Source organism: Acromyrmex echinatior, chromosome 1 (assembly GCF_024713525.1).
Source record: "Acromyrmex echinatior isolate Ae372 chromosome 1, ASM2471352v2, whole genome shotgun sequence".
Lineage (NCBI taxonomy): Eukaryota > Metazoa > Arthropoda > Insecta > Hymenoptera > Formicidae > Acromyrmex > Acromyrmex echinatior.
This window is the reverse complement of record NC_141852.1, coordinates 22,202,735-22,219,950: the sequence shown is the minus strand read 5'-3', so window position 1 is coordinate 22,219,950 and position 17,216 is coordinate 22,202,735. Positions and strand designations below refer to the sequence as shown.

The window sequence follows — 17,216 nt, the reverse complement described above, 5'->3', positions numbered from 1 at the left end:
GGAGTAATATGCGGATCAAATAATTAAAGTAATGGAAGACTGCGATATATCATTGATATCTATATTTTATTGGACTTTTGCATTTGAAATATATTGCGCACGCAAATGCTGAATTTCGATTTTATTTTTTTGGATGATTAACCATTAACTTGATTTTATTACTCGTATTTGTTTAGTTATAATTATTACTCGTTACGTAAGAATTCCAGCGTTCACTTTCAAATTGTTTTAGTTATAAATTGTGTATATGAAACGTGAATGAAACATCATATTTAATTAATAAGTACAACCACACACATAATTACATAATTATATTCATTTTATATTTGTCAGTTATACAGAATGTAAATTTTGAAGTTTTTTTTATATATATAATTTGATAAAATTTTTTGCCATTTAAAATTCCGTTAGTTCTAATTTATATGATTTATGGATAGGAATTATAAGCTTTCATACTTTCTTCACGTTAATTTCTGGTCACAATATTGTATAATAGAAAAACATACATCATGTTTGATTAAAATCGAAAGTGCAAAGTTACGATTACGATTAGCCGTGTTTTTGTGAGTGCAACAAATAAATTTTAAAAATAGACCTGTGAGGCCTCCACATCACACCACCACTTTTCATAATTCGCTGAACATAACATTAATTTATCATTAATCAAAATGCTGCATTTGTTGAATCATTTCTATCTCAAATCAATACTTTATTATGAGTCTGGTTTTTCGATACAAGATTTATATAATAATTGTGAATAAAGGCCTCATTTTATATTCGACTAGAACAAAATATTTGAATAAGAAATCATTTTAAAACGTGACTTTGTCACCATTTTTCTTAACAAGTGCATTGAACAAGTGAATTAAAGAAGATATTGAATGTTAGCGGTTGATGGGATCATTTTAAAAATTATAACGATCAGAAATTATAACGATAATACAAGTGATATTTTATCACAACTTTATGTGATTGTATTATTTAATTAGAATAATGTATTATTTAATTATAATTCTAGATTATACTCCAAAATGTCCTCTCTGAAGAAAATTTTACTCAAAATATAGCAAGCATACGTATATTATATTGCATCTAATAAAATTTTCGTCGGAAAAGACGTTTTGAAGTGTAGTTGTAATATCTTCCAAAAAAATTCCATAATGGCGTAATGATTGAGAGATCGAAAGCGACTCGATTCGATAAAATACAAAACGCGTTGCCTATAATATGCGGGACAACACAATTAATTACTCACGTTGCGAACGCTGTTGGAACGATGCCGATTGCATACTTCCATATGATTAATTTCGAGCGATTACGAATACAACGGCACAGATTTTACGAAGCACCCATTTCGCGTTACGTGTCGCATTACGCTTGATTTTAGATTCGAATTTTATGTCGTCATAGTTCGCTTTTTACGGAACAGAGCGCGCTACTTTCTGTTTACCGACTGCTTTCATGTTGGTAACTCATAGATTTTGTTGAAGGATAAAATACCGACTTTTATTGACCAACCTTGAAGTCAAAAAACTTCCAGCAAATGAGAAAATCGAGACGTAAAACGCTAAATTAATAAATTTTTTATTATTTTATCGTTAATCTTTAGCGCTTTTCTTCAAAAGCCGCTAACATTCGCCAATATTTTGTTTAATTCTCCAATAAAAAATTTGAGATTTATTTTGTCAATATATAAATTTATTTAAAAAGTTTTTGTGTACCTTCACATCACTTTATTTCTAATAAATTATTTATTATCACATAACAAAGCGACTCCCCGCAATATCCAGTGATCAGGATGTTTTAGAGTTTGCAGCCAGAGCGATGTTACTAGCAAGATATAAGTCCTCTGAGGTTTCTTATATACGGGACACTGTGCAAAAAATGTTTGAAAGATATATTATATATATATATATATATATACACACATCGCACTGTGTATTTTATACTTTATTTTAAATTATAATAATTATTCTTATTAATTGTAATGATTATATAATCATTATATAATCATTTATTTAAATTAATTATTATAATTAAATTGAAATTTGTGTTATACTTACCTGATATAATTTCAAGCCTTTATTTAGAACAGGAAGCTTGTCCAGATTATGTAAAGCGTAGATATGTATTATTGGCATTAATACATAAAGGACTTTATTTGCCGATTCACACAAGCGGATATGTCTTCGGTCCCAGCCGGCACCCTCGAGAAATAGGCCATAGATATAAACACCTTCCTATTTCGTGAACATCAATATCATTAATTATCGTAAAGTAATTTTGTGTATATATTGTGTAATTATCAATTGCATACTGGTGGTGGTGCCTTGATCTCTTCCGCTACTTTATTTAAGACTTCATTATGAAGTATAACACTATCTAAAGCCCATTTGTGCATCCGCGTTATTTCTTGTTTCATCGCCGTTAAAAATCCTATAAAAACCGTTTTTAAGCTAGTCGAGCCATTATTATATTTGATTAACACTAGAACTGCTTATGGTGCCATTTTGATTCCGCTAATTATTTGCATTTTTATCTTTTTTATATTAAATATATAGTATAAAAATACATTGAAAATATATTGAAAATACAATATATATATGAATATGACATAAATAATTTTAATAATATAAATAATATTAAAATAACTTTCTTTTTACTAATCAAAAACAAGAATAAGAAATTATCAAATTGGTATCTGCGGCAGTTTTAAAAGAATACCATCGACGGTTCTAATATTGTGTTGAACGCGTTCAACATAAAAATATGTATATTAAATACCTTGTGGATTGAAGAAGCCAGTCATCCAGAACTTTGATGGTCTCCCGCTCTGCAGCCAAGTCGAAAACTGTTGGTTCCTCTCCAACAATTCCGTAAACCAGAATCCCAAAGAAACAGACTCCCACGATCGAGCCTTCCAGATCCTCGGTATCCTAGCATCGTATATATTGTCGAAGACGTCTCGCAAGTCCTGAAAATATATTCATATTTATTCACCTTACTGCGCTTTATATAATGATTGTAATGATAAGGGGGAGCCTAAGAAAATTACCTCGCTCATTATAATTATGCCTTCTATGGCCAACAAAAGATCTTTGAGCATAATGCGTATTAATTTTATAATTATCTGTATTCTGTCGATCTCTTGTTTTAAAAAAATGTTCATTGGTGCGGTATGATCCATGGCTTGCAATCTATGATAGTTAAAGCACTTATTATTTTCTTAATCATTTTTATTAAAAGAAACTATAAAAAATAATTGATAATAATAAATTAATTTAAATCACTATATAATTAAATCGAATAAATAAAGAAAAAACCTTCAGTAGAAGAATTCTAGATTTTCAGTAATAATGCTTTTATATGTGAATTCTATATATCTTTTAAATCAGGAGACACAGTAATGTCTTGGTACTAAGAGCACACGTCGCGTATAAATTACAATTATTGTATATCACTTATTACTGAACTTGAAACGCAATCATAAATTGAAACTAAAATAATAATAATAATATCATAATGAAATTGTCAATTTGATATTACTAACATCTTAACACAGTAAAGAACCAAGCCTCTACCATATTAGTTCCTTCTTTACTTTATTTGAAATAATTAATAATTAAAATAATTGAAGGACAACAGATAATTGATTAACCTTTCTTTAACTTCAAACATGTCATACAGTTGCGGTACTTTTTCTAGCATTTCCTTCGCGTGTCTTCCAACAACCACTTCTCGGGATTCTACACCAACGGCACCCGCTTCTTTCGGTTGCACGGATATTATTGTATCTAACACAATCTGTGTGGTGTTACTCTGATACCTATGATAAGCATGATTTTTTTGATTTATTTTACATAACTGATCTTACATATCTATAATTCTCGCGATAATATCTTACGTAATATCTGCATTTGGATGTAAACCATATACTTGTGGCGAATCCACGGGACTCATAATATCTATCGCCTTCAGATAGTCGCTTACTTGCTTTAATACCAAAAGTGGATAACCTTTGTAGAAAACAAAACCTTCCGCGAAAAGCGCTTCCGTAAACCACAGTTTTGCGAAGGTATTTAATAATCTCTTATCGTAGTCATCTGTAATGCGTCCACCATATTGCACTTCGCCTATCATGTAACTGAAAATGCAAATATGCAGAGCGAATTAGTCTCTAAGAGAAAGAAAAAAAAAGCACAAGTAGAACAAAAAGTCATGATGGCATCAAAAGAGCTCTTGATTATTAAAAATGATTTTTCAATTACGATCCATATCAGTCACATCAATCATATCATTTTGACGTTACTTTGATGTTATCATAACCTGTTGTTTTACTTGGGAACTGATATAATTTAAACTTTTACCGCACGCTTTGCCAATTTATACCACGCTTCGGATCGTAATCATTTAAATGATTATTCATGAAAATGCAAGATGCCAGCCAGTCCGCGGAATTAAATTCGTAAGGTATGTTCCATCCTAAGGGACCAAACTTCCGTCTTTCCTGAACAATGGTATGTAGGAATGATACGGTGTATATCAGTGGTATATATTGCGGAGCGTCACACTGGTCCAATATTTCCTGATTCATACTATTGTACGTCGCCAATAAACTCGCGCGTATTCCTAACGTGGAAATCACACCTTGATTATGCCACTCTTACTTCCTTACATAAGAATATATCCCTGGTAGGAAGCAGATGTTATTGTCATCATTTTGACATCAAAATATCGTCATAAATGTCATTTTGACATCAAATAGTGACAAATGACGTTAGCTTGCTATCTGGGATCTTTATTTAAGTAAATAGAAATAGATGCCCTGCGGTGGTTCATATGTATATTTTATAGACGTCTGTAGTAAGGAAATAGGAAAATCTTTGTGCGGTTCCGTCGTGATCCATATGCGAAAGTCTGGATGCGGCGTTTCCATTTCTAAAAGAAAGTTTACCAATTCCGTCATATACTCCAAGCCTAAATGACAATTCTGGCATAATACCCAGAAACCCTGCAAATGAAATGGTTGAAATTAATAACGCTTCGCAACAAGAGAAAACGAAAATTTTCTTCTCTATAGTATACTTCAGTTTTCGCGCTAATAAGCAGTCGACGAGCATGAACTTCTTGACCTTGTCCCATCGATATGCTTCTACAAATAAGTTCCATTCTCTTTGCAAGCTGCTCGATGTAAGGCGTGGGATCCGATCCCATGCTTAAGAAACAGATCATTGGCGTATTTGGTCTTGATTCACTATGCATTACATCGAGAAGCGTCATCACAGGCTCTGCAAATCTTGCTCCTAAGGAAAATGCTATATATTTCCTTGATTGCGACAGCGTTCTATCCATACACCAAGCTCTGCAAACATATTATTTTACATATTTTTTCGCATATTATTTTATTGTATATAAACATCAGTCTTTCTAGCAAACTTTAATCTATAAATCAATATAAATAATAAAAAGAGTTACGAGCCAGTTAAAAAATATTAAATGTTCTTAAATTTAACTGGCTCATAGCCTTTTTTTATTATTTATATTGATTTATTCTAATTGCCATTTTATTAATTTATATTGAATCTATAACTTGTCTGAAAGATAAAAGAAAGTACTGAAAAATATAAGAGATTACACTTTCATGATTTTGAACTGTGTCAGTATATTTTAACAATAAATATTAAATTTTATATCATAAAATATTATACGATAAAAAAATGAATTTATTGTATAAATTTTATACAATAAAAAATGAATTTTTTATTTGTATATCTAATAAATCACATCTAATAAATCTTTGTATTTTGTATGCATAATCTTCAACTATAGCAATGACATTTAGATCTGAAACAAAAAATTTGTGGACTATTGTACAATTTGTACGATTGATATTATAAGATTCTAAATTGTAGGTGAAAAAACTTTGAATCCTACTTTATTAATTGCCATAAAACGAAAATTCATTTGTACTTTAAACAGGATGCTATAAAACTCAGGTGTAATTTTCGTATTCTAACAAAAAAAAATTGTTCATTTGACTAAAATAATTTATTTTGTCTTTATTTTTTTAATAAAAAATGTAAGTTTAATCAAATATATTATATTTGATTAAAATACATACATTTTCCAACAAGAAAGAAATTAAGACAACTAAATTAATTAGGTAAATAAATAGTTAATTTAATAAAAATTTTTTGTCTTAGTGCAATTATTCAGAGTTAATCACATTTTTTAAAAGTATCTGTCTTGTACTTTTTATTAGAGATGTTCAAAAACTTCCCAGAATATATTTCATAATTCATATTTCGTGTTTTACATATAAAATATTAAAATCTTAATTATAAATTTCTTGTATTATGTGCTAATTCTAAATTTTTACTGCAGTGAAGATTACTTTAATGGAAGATTACCTTATCAAAAGCAATCGCCGGAATGCATCCAACGTGTGATAACCATTTGGTATAACTTCCTCCTCTGGTGCATCTTTGTCGTACCAATGTTTCCAAACTTTCTCAGAAGCGGATACTTGAGCCACGATATATTGAAATTGTCTTAATAACGACAGCGCAACTAGATTAAGCCACGTTACATCCGTGATCCATTTACAAGGTTTTGGCTCAATTGCTTTTAAATCCAGCGCTGCGCCACCTTTAATAAAATACTGAAATTCCTCATGTGTGATGCTGTTGCGTTGCAGATCAATTTTCAATGTCATCAACAAAATGAACATATATTTATGTATTTCGTAAAGTCCTCGTGATTTGTACTTAAAGATGTCGTAAGTCAAAAATTCGATGATATAATTTATTCTTCTCTGATTGACTGGGCTCTTCTCGGACCTGAACAAAAATCACGATTTAATACACATTACTCAACAGGATAGGATTCATATTTACAACATTAGGAACATCTGTCGTAGCACAATCTCCACAATGTAAACCACTAGCGTTTTACACAGAAACTATCTGTGTATATTTACCTATCCAATGAGATATCAAATCGTTCTAAGAATTGAACAAGGGAAGTTTGGTACATGCAATTGACATGCGGCATGTCACATATCAAGAAGTACAAAACGCTACCACGCGTTGCAACCGGTCGAAATTCTTCACGTGCTGCATCGATTTTTAGTTCCGTATCTTTTGCGATGATCAATTTTTGGTGTATCTCCGTCGCTGTTTGTTTCGTGATATTCAAAACCGACATTAATTCCACATCTTCGATTAAAGGACCCTTTGAAAGAATAAAAAAATAGCATAGAAAGATATTATTAATTGTACTTATTTCACAGTTATTTAATTAGCGCTACAAAGAAATTATATACATACTACTACAGTTCCCAATTTGTGTAGAAGATTCGTTTCTAATTCTTTAATTTTTCTATTATTCGCAGTTACATCAGCAATCAATTGCATTTTTTCTGTCTCCAACTCTTTTTTCTCTATTAAAATGACCCTTCCCAATAATTGATCCTCTAGACCTGTTAAAATAAGGTATATTGTAAATTAAATTATATAAAATTATAATAAAAAAGATGTATTTATAAATGTATATATATATATATATATATATATATATATATAATAGTACGTAAATAATAAAATATATACTTTTACCTTTCATTGTAACAGTAAAATCAATTATAGATGTATGAGCAAATACTTCTGGAGTATAAAAAGGATTTGGTAACTTTGTCGTGATATAAAGTCTGAAATCTTTGCTAACATCCACTTCTTTATCACCTAATTTAACCTTTTATAACAATAAATTACATTAAATATAAAATTGTGTCTAAAATTACAGTCTAAAATATCATTTTACCCTATAAGAGGATCCTATTTTTATAAAATTTTTTTCCAATAAATTGTCTAGCACTGGATCTATTTCTTCTTCTACATCTTGAATTAATAATGGTCGTCCTATCGATATAGAATCTTCTAAATGATTTTTAAAATATTTATGTGTGAACCATGTTATCTGAAAAGTATATTAAAGAATGTTAAATTAAGTTTGTTACATTTTACAATTTGATTCTATTTACGTACCTGTAAATCAAACTCTCTTTCTTTATTTTTAATCCATGTTTTGCCTTGCAATTGTGGGTCGATTAATAAAGGATATCTCGATGCTTTCGTTACAATTATTCCATTTTGAACTGATAATTCATCGGTTGGCAGACCTTGCAAGTTCCATTCACCAATCTATGATAAATTGAATGCTTATTATTTGCTCATTACGAGTTTCAATTATGTTTCTTGTGTAATAATTTATATAATTTTACCGTAGCTGTATCTGTCAATGCATTAATAATGTTTACATTAAGAGAAATTGGGATCTTTCTATCTTGTATAAAGTCAAACCATTTTCTTTGTAAAAGAATTCGGAATTCTTGATTAAATGGCCCGCAATAAGAAAGAAATCCAGTGAATATCAACACATCTCCAACGAGACATTCTATTTCTAATTTAAATGTAGTAACTTGCTCCGTCCATCTTATTTTTTCTCCAGATAATCCTTCAATCATAGCGGTTGCGGTATCCATTTTTTCTTGACAAATATCAGCTTGATCCACAATTTTCTGATAAAATACATTATTATATGTGAAATAATTGTTTAATTTCAATTTCATTAATATCATACGAAAAGAACGGTTTGTTGAAATATCTAAAAATAATATAATATTCTAATATATAATATTCTAAAAATTTAGTTACATATTGATCTAAAAATAATTTTGTTAAACTATTAAAATAAATATGCCGAACACTTAAATTGATTATTAATGTCAAAAATTTTTGCATTTATTGATCATCATGCTTGAGTTTCTTTAATATAACGTAGTTATTTTGATGATCCAATAAAATTTTCGAATTTACGTCTACCTAAATTTTTTAATACTTCAACAAAATTCGTTCTTTTTGTACAAATATATTTTTTATAAATATAGCCTCATGATTGTTATCGTACTTGTCGTTCTTGCATCACGGCATCGAAATCACTTTGTACTATCGTTAAAGCGTCGTCCTTTTCTTTCAATAATTTTTCTGCCTCGAGTAAATTTTTGTTAGCTTTCTCATAATACTTTTCTTGTACAAGAAGATTTGCCTACAAAATGATTCTTTCTTATTACACATTTCCTAACACTATATATTTTTGTATTGAAACTGGAGAACGACCAACGTTATCGCTTAGAAAATGAGAGATAAAAATGAATATATTATATAGTTAGGTATAAAGCATTCTCTCAATTTTGCTATAAGCCATGAAATGACATCGGCTGTCTCATCTCGCAACAATGTTTATTAATAGGGAATACCTTCAAAGGTAGCACATCTTTATTTATTTCATAAAAAGCAACCATAGAGATGGTCCACTGTATGAGACCCGCAACATTTCCGCAGGCTTGCTTTGCGGCTTCATAAGTATACATGTGAAAATTCAAATATGGCATCATTAAGTCGATAGTTTCACCATTAATATCATCCTTTGGAAAATTTTGTAAATTATATAAAAATCTGGTATCAGCTAGAACCTGCGAGAAATAACATGCTCAAATAATATCTTATTAACATAAAATAAGACATGATTTTTTTCGATTATTTTCTATTATCATAAAAATTAATATATAAAGGATTTACCTTTAGTGATTCCGACCACGAAGGTGTTAGAAATTGATGTTCGTAATCCGGTTTGACTGGGTCCAGCTTTCGTCCAAATAGAATCAAAACACAATCCATTATGAGCGTAATTAAATACGGTGGTTTAGCCAATTTACGAACGGTAGCGATATCTACTGCTTTTATGGTCTGAAATATGTGTGTTGCTGTCAATGAACATTTGCATCAATACTTGACATAATAATAATATCAATTATTGGTCACAACACCAGCAATGCAGCTTCAGCTTCCAATAAAGCAGGTTCCGCACTTTTTAACTTCTGTTCTGCAATTGCCTTATCTTTTGCTATCACTGTCAGAATCGTTTCCGCTTCATCTTTTGACACTTGCACTTTTGCTTTCACAGTCTCAGCTTCTGTTTTTTTCTCATTTATAGTAACAATAATCTAAATATGTATTACATTATTACACATAAAATATAGGATCGGAATTTTTACTAAAATTGATATTTTACAAAAATATATTGCTTACCGCCTCCACTTGAATATTTTTTACCGCAATCTCCTCTTGAGTTTTTTCCAATTCATGTCGCAACGTATCGACCTGAACCGCAGCGTCAGTTAATTTATTTAAACCGCTACTCATACGAGAAGCAATCATGTTAATGTTATCCAAACGTTGCTTGTAAAACATTTTATAACTATCGAGAAACGTTAAATATGATCTCGGAGTCACGTATACTTGTCGTCGAAACCTGCATCCGTCGAAATTACATTAGCTTGATTGTATTTACGCACAGACGGTGAAGCACTGATGATAAGAAAATAGAAAAATAAACCTGTCGAAGTATTCTACACAGGTATCATTTACGTGATCTTGAATATCGCCCATAACTTGAATTAACTCTTGTTTTACTTCCGGACTACATATAACTTCATATGTGATTAGGAAGTGATCACTTACTGCGTAAAGCGCATCCCTTGGCCATCTCCAAAACCAATTTATCGTGCAACCAGATACAAGGGCAGGGAATTTTAATGACCGAGATCTGAATTTTGCACTGATCTGCGTAAATAATTATATATTACTATTATACAGATATAATACATACTTGACCCAGTAAAAGAATGAATAGAATAAATGCAAATATCTTTAACAATGACAAAACTCACTGGTGAAAAGCATAAGACTACATGCAAATTATTTCTCGCTTTCGATATAAAGTAATCGTAAAGATTGTCTTGCGTAGGAGGTCGTCGGGGATCAGCCTTTTTCATCAGTGGCGTAACAGTTGTCAAAATTTCATCTAACTCATCCTTCGCAAAAAGATTGGCTACTTCGCCAACGCTTAATATGTTGTTTATATATTCTAAAAATGCTTCATCTTTTACTTCGTTATCAGTGAAAATAAAAGTGAGACCTTTGCTGTCAGTACCAGCGGTCCGATACAATTTTCGCAAATCATCCATCAAGCTGGATATATTATAAACCCTGAAGATATAATTATATTCATATTATTTCTTCACATAGTTTCGCATCCAATGCGACGGAAAACATTTACATATTTCCGCAAAACTGCACGAAATAAAAGTTCCAACGCATAGCAAAAAAATTAAAAATTAAATTAAATTTTGTAATTATTTTCTACAATAAATACTCCGTGTTTTGCAGCTTCAAATTACGCTAAAACATTTAAATTTACAAGAAATTCGAGAAATATCAAATTCTGATTTTGATGAAAATTTGTATATATAATATGTGCGCGCGCGCGTGTGTGTGTGTGTGTGTGTGTGTGTGTGTGTGTGTATATTACGCGTAGATGAATTTAGGAAATATCAGTTACGATTAATAAATGATTTTAAGATATAATGAAAAAAACCTAGTTGCTTTACATGTAAAGGATAAAATCGCCCTTTGTATGTAAAAGCAACATTTTTTATATTTTAAAAATTATTTAAGATATCAAAAAATGTCTTATATTAACAAGAAGTTTTGCAATAAAATTATCTATTTATGAAAAATGTAAAATAATATTTTTAAAAAATAATTATTTCCAAAATTTATATTTTTAAAATTATTCTTTACAAATATTATTGACATAAATAAATAGAGGTAATTTCGTTATAAGACTTTTGTATAAATCATTTGTTAATATCTTGAATAGTTTTTCATATGATAGATATAACGAAAGAACTAATAATTGTTTTGCATAGAAAAGATGATTTTATCCCTTAAAACCATTTATTAGCCGTAACAGATATTTCCTAAATTTATTTATTCATGTAACTGCGTACAAAATTAAAATTTTATTAAAATCAGAATTTGATCACTTCATGAGATTGCTTAGTAAAATTTTGATATACTCGCCTGGATAATGTTATTTGAAAGAAGTTAAATCCTGCAATGAAGGATGCCAGTCGCGTTAGGCTCTGTTTTCCGGATCCTCCTATACCGACCAGCAACGCATTGCTCCTGGGAACTCCAAGTATTCGTGATATTCGTATCAAATGCACCATTGCGTCATGGAAGAATACCAGATCAAGATGCATACCGCGTATATATTCGTTAAATTGCTCCATATTTTGTTGAATTTTCGTAATAACAATATCGTAACTACGAGTGACACAAAAATATATATGCGTCTATCGGTTTTTAAATTCATTGCATCAGATAAAAAATTCGACTTGATGTACCTCGGTATCTCCTCATAAATCTTTGGTGCCTCTAATACAAAATCTTCTGGCTCTTCGCCTGTCGGTTCTGGTGGTTCGCGCAAAAAGTCAACGAAATATGTCTCAATTGGGGAATAATATTGAAAATCTGGACCTAACATTTTCTCCGCGGTCCGCCGCAACGTATTTTGGAACCAATCTTTATCAACGGCAATAATGAAGCTAGGAATGATTTATTACATATTTAAGCAAATTAAGTATGTAAAAATATATTTATTTCATAATTTTAAGAACAACGAACCGATCTGCTATCACACGCATGCATTCATGCTCCCATAATTTCAGCAGTGTTGTTATAGATTCACATTCCTCTCTCTTTATTCTGAGTATTCCCTCCCAAATACGAGAGAGATCATGCAAGTTAAAAACATAATGGAATTTGGCTGGAGTTGGTAACATCTTCACTTTAGTTTGCTGCCATAATATTCGAGTCAGTGGAATAAGCTTCGGTAAGAAATTAACGATGGTTTCGGAAAATCTTGTAACACAAAAATAACCTTGGCCAATAACATCTGTAATTTTAAATTCATTAATCATATTGTTGTTTATTTAAATTCATTTAAATTCATATTGTATAAATTATATTTTATATGTTTTATTAAATGAGCGATCATTGTTAAACATACTGAAAATTGTATCCATGGATTTATTGGACGGTAATGTGCAATTAAAAATATTGAACTGCCGTTTCAATCGCGGCGGAATATCATTTCGTCCTCCACCCGGATGATGCATCGCACCTAGTAACATAATATCTTGCATAGTGCAAAAGTCGCCCGGTTTATCCAGGGAATAGAACCCTTTGTACTCCATTAACTGACGTACGATCTCGTTTGTAATTTGATCGCCCCATTCGTTTATATCCGGCATATTTATATCATCAATAAAGATGCTCATTTTGCGTCCACCAGGAGGACCATAAATGCTACCCACTCGCTTTTCGACGTAGCTCTCGAATACACGCTGAAGAAGCGATAGATAAATTCACACGATAAAATAATAAACATGGTCATATATCATCACAATTAAAAGTAATTTATGTAATTGATTTATTTACTATATCATGCTATAACGTTCGGCTTATCATAAGGTTATTCTTTTTAACTGACCTTTTTACATCGTTCATTTTTTTTATTTTCTCTTCAATGTAAAGAAAAAAAAGAAAATATGAATGCAAGAAGTTCAATGCAGTTGAAAAGAACGAACTAATTACCTGAACCATGTTGGGCGTGGATGCTGAAGAAAAATTGAAAAACTTATTTAAATGGTATTCGGGATCGTGCTTAGACATGTAGCTTTTTATCATTACGCTTTTTGCGGTGCCGGCTTCTCCTATTGCATAATTAATTCGTATTATGTAATTAATGCTATAATAACATTACATATTTAATTTATTAAACATTGACTAAACAAAACTTATTATTGAAATTATGCTATACGCTCGGCTACCTATTAAAAGTACTGCCTTTCCCTGCTTTGCAATAGTATCAATTAAATATAATGTCCTAGTATTATCAACATTAGGAACAAGAATAGTATAATATTCTAAGATACGGTCTGAGGGATACTCAAATTCTGGCACTCTTTTATTCCAATGTATCCACTTTCCATCGTCTGATACTAAGTACTCAAAAATAGTTTCATCTTCCTATAAATTGAACATTTATAAAATAAAAAATATTAATAATGGTATGCATTATACTTTAAGTGATTAAAAAAACATCAAATTGTCATATACGAACTGAATACTTTGGCCAGTTACAATTTGATTCATGATTCACAAGATATTCCTGTAATGCAAATCGTGCATCTAATTCTAACATTGCACCCAAACTCCACATAAGAGAGAATAGAAAAAGTTTCTCGATATGTTGCTCAGATAATACTTCTAGAAATTATAATTTTGATGAAATATTTGATAAGTACTTAATAAATATAATTTAATTATAAAGTAAAATTATTTAATTTGTTTTGTTATATAAAAATTATTGAAAATTTTCTAAATACAAACTATTTTCTTAATAATATATTAAAAAATAGGAAATTTAAGAGTAATGAATTATAAAAATATTTAAAAGAAGTACGTAAATATAAAGTGATAAAAACAATATGTTCTAACAAAGTGCTTGCTGTTGGACGTTAATATTACATAGCCATGTTGAGTGAATAAATATTTGAATGTAAAAGAGAAATTCTCGTATTTACTAGTTGGGTCGGAATTTCCAACATTTAAACCTTCCAATAAGTCAATACACTGCCGTATGTAAATTGCTTCCAAAAGCATCATTTTAGTATGAAGCTTTATTTGAACGAATGTGTGGGCATCTCCGTATATTCTATTAAATAATGCTCGTAGCACTCGAGCCTCGTTGTTGAAACATTTTTTAAGCCAACCCTGTATTGAAAGTATTGTAACATTACAATCAACTACTGCAGAGGAAAGATCTCATTATTACAAAATCCCAAATCCATATTACCTCTAAAATTGAATTCCATTTTAGCACAGAGGCACTGACGAATATCATTCCCATACGCGATATAGTCGCTGGGGACGCGTTATCCACATTGTCAGGTTCAAACACTAATTTAGTATTTGCTGCCATTACAATACGATCCCCATTTGCCAATGTTAACGTTTTATTGTCATCCAGAACAGAATTTAAATTTTCAATCCATACTGCGTCAACGGGACCGTCTAATACTATCCATAAATTTTCTGTTTTTTTCGCTTGCATGGATCTTCGCCATATAGTGGAAAATATACCATCTGTCCAATCATTCGTCGCAACATCGAGTTTTCCAAACATTTGAGATGCAGTTATCGCCTATTTTTTTTTTAAAGAATTATTTCTATCGATATATTTAATAAAATGAAGATCTATTATTCATTAATAAGTACTGACTTTTGGATTCATCCTAATTTCCTTATGCGGCATACCCATTTCTGTTAGAGCCCTCATTAGCGCCCACATGCATCGCGTTTTACCAGATCCTGTTGGTCCAAGAACCATTAAACCATGGCGAACGAGGGAAGTCTCGTATAACTGCAAATCATCACATCATTATTTTTTTTCTCAATAATCATATAACTTATATTAATTCAGTGTATATACTTAAACTCTTAAAAGAAATTTTTTTTAATTATTTACGCAAAACAATTTTGCTTAAAAAACTACAGATATTTGCTTGTAAAATTTTCAAATAGAAGCAAACAAAAAGGATAGACTAAATAAAGAGATATAAGTAAATTTAAACACACACATATTAAAAATAAGTACCTGAACAGTTTTCAAATTCCATTCGCTGTGATTCATTATTCCAAGAGTAACAGTGGCGTTAGCTATTGCTTTTTGTAATTCTTTATACGTTTGAACTGTTAACTTTATACCCGGGAACATATCTTCAATAAGTGACATAAAAAGAGATTCGTCTTCATCCACTAATTTTGATAAATTCATATCACTAAAAAAAATTAATTCACGTTTTAATTATCTCTCCTTTCTGTATATTCCAGTAACTTCTTAGAACAAATTCTATACAACAATTGATAACATTTACCGTAGTACTCTCATAAGCGTGGTTTCCTCGGAATCAGTAGGATGCGCGCGTTTCTGAGCGCCAAGTGTGCGTAAGCACGACAGGATGTTCCTTAATCCAAAATCGTAATGTACCTGCTTGCTGAGCTGCTCCTCGCACAATTTGTACAATATGAAAAATTTTCGCGCTAATACCACGTTCTCTTTGAAGCCACACGCCGCGAGTTTTACTCGCATTATGATCTAAGCAAGTGGAATTAAATTTATATATTAAAATTCATGTACGTTAAATTAAATTTTATAATGAGGAAAATTTTATAAATCCGATTTTTTACAGGTTATATAGGTACATACTAGTATTCCATATTTTAACATGTAAAAAAAAAGATAATATTTTCACGTACTTGTCTGTCAGGAACCATCATTGCCACACTTCTAAATTGTATTTTTAAATTTTCCGGTAGTTCTTGTCGACCAGCATATCCGGGATTCATTGTAATAAATATTCCTAATTCATAATTGAGTTTATATGTGTCGCCGTCACTGCAAATAAAGCGTACATATCCGTTTGTTAAAGATAATATAATTTATAATTGAAAGCTATTTAACAAATATTAATATTTATTAAAAATCGTATAAATAGTAAAATAAAAAAGATTTTAAAAAACAAAAATTTATTTTTTGAAAATATTAACTTTTAAATTTAAAACGAAAACTTAATTTTATATAATAAATAATTATCAAATTTATAATTTGATTTTGACGTTCTTCCATTTTTACAAATAAAGAACGCATCGATCAATTTGCTAAAGACATCATTTACTATAATATCATTTACTATAAAAATAAAAACTATTTAATAAATTATTTGTTAAAAATTATGTAATTAGTAAAATTAGAAGAAAATTAAAAAGAATGAAACTTTATTTTACAAAGACATTTTGTTTTAAATTTCTGTATTTAAAATAAAAAATTTAATTTTATATAATAAATAATTATTGATTCTTTGTACCTAAACAAGAAAAATGTCTTTCGCTCTTTTCGCGCATTGAGCACGATTGCTATTTGCTGTGCAGCGACGGATAGCACCGGTAAAGCAATTCGATTAAATTCATCAAAACATCCCCAGCTACCGGATTGCGCTAGTCCTTTAAATATTCTGCCTAAACCTCGGAAATCCATTTGATCGGAACAATTAAAAACAATAACGTATTTTCCTAGTGCTTTTCCCATGTCTTTCGTCGTTTCTGTTTTACCCGTGCCAGCCGGACCTGCGGGAGCTCCTCCAAAATTCATTCCTAAAAAAAAATATTTGCAAAGGATGGTAAATG

General features: G+C 30.3%; 1 protein-coding gene across 1 annotated transcript in view; it reads right to left on the bottom strand.

Moving 5' to 3' along the window:
* Positions 1-17,216, bottom strand: part of kl-3 (dynein heavy chain 8, axonemal kl-3) — a 286,847-nt gene that overhangs the window by 255,473 nt on the left and 14,158 nt on the right. The window contains 38 exon segments of the mRNA XM_087403530.1: positions 1,256-1,873; positions 2,064-2,240; positions 2,318-2,436; positions 2,785-2,974; positions 3,056-3,197; positions 3,659-3,826; positions 3,905-4,144; positions 4,368-4,629; positions 4,825-5,011; positions 5,086-5,362; positions 6,411-6,839; positions 6,980-7,233; positions 7,329-7,480; positions 7,617-7,752; positions 7,822-7,977; positions 8,046-8,201; positions 8,282-8,578; positions 8,968-9,105; positions 9,317-9,532; positions 9,639-9,806; positions 9,887-10,063; positions 10,149-10,371; positions 10,456-10,682; positions 10,790-11,108; positions 11,985-12,230; positions 12,311-12,511; positions 12,591-12,861; positions 12,976-13,312; positions 13,563-13,681; positions 13,799-13,993; positions 14,088-14,234; positions 14,555-14,744; positions 14,827-15,174; positions 15,253-15,393; positions 15,628-15,811; positions 15,908-16,128; positions 16,290-16,428; positions 16,898-17,183. Coding sequence (XP_087259656.1) covers positions 1,748-1,873; positions 2,064-2,240; positions 2,318-2,436; positions 2,785-2,974; positions 3,056-3,197; positions 3,659-3,826; positions 3,905-4,144; positions 4,368-4,629; positions 4,825-5,011; positions 5,086-5,362; positions 6,411-6,839; positions 6,980-7,233; positions 7,329-7,480; positions 7,617-7,752; positions 7,822-7,977; positions 8,046-8,201; positions 8,282-8,578; positions 8,968-9,105; positions 9,317-9,532; positions 9,639-9,806; positions 9,887-10,063; positions 10,149-10,371; positions 10,456-10,682; positions 10,790-11,108; positions 11,985-12,230; positions 12,311-12,511; positions 12,591-12,861; positions 12,976-13,312; positions 13,563-13,681; positions 13,799-13,993; positions 14,088-14,234; positions 14,555-14,744; positions 14,827-15,174; positions 15,253-15,393; positions 15,628-15,811; positions 15,908-16,128; positions 16,290-16,428; positions 16,898-17,183 — 7,961 coding nt within the window. The 3' untranslated portion in view covers positions 1,256-1,747.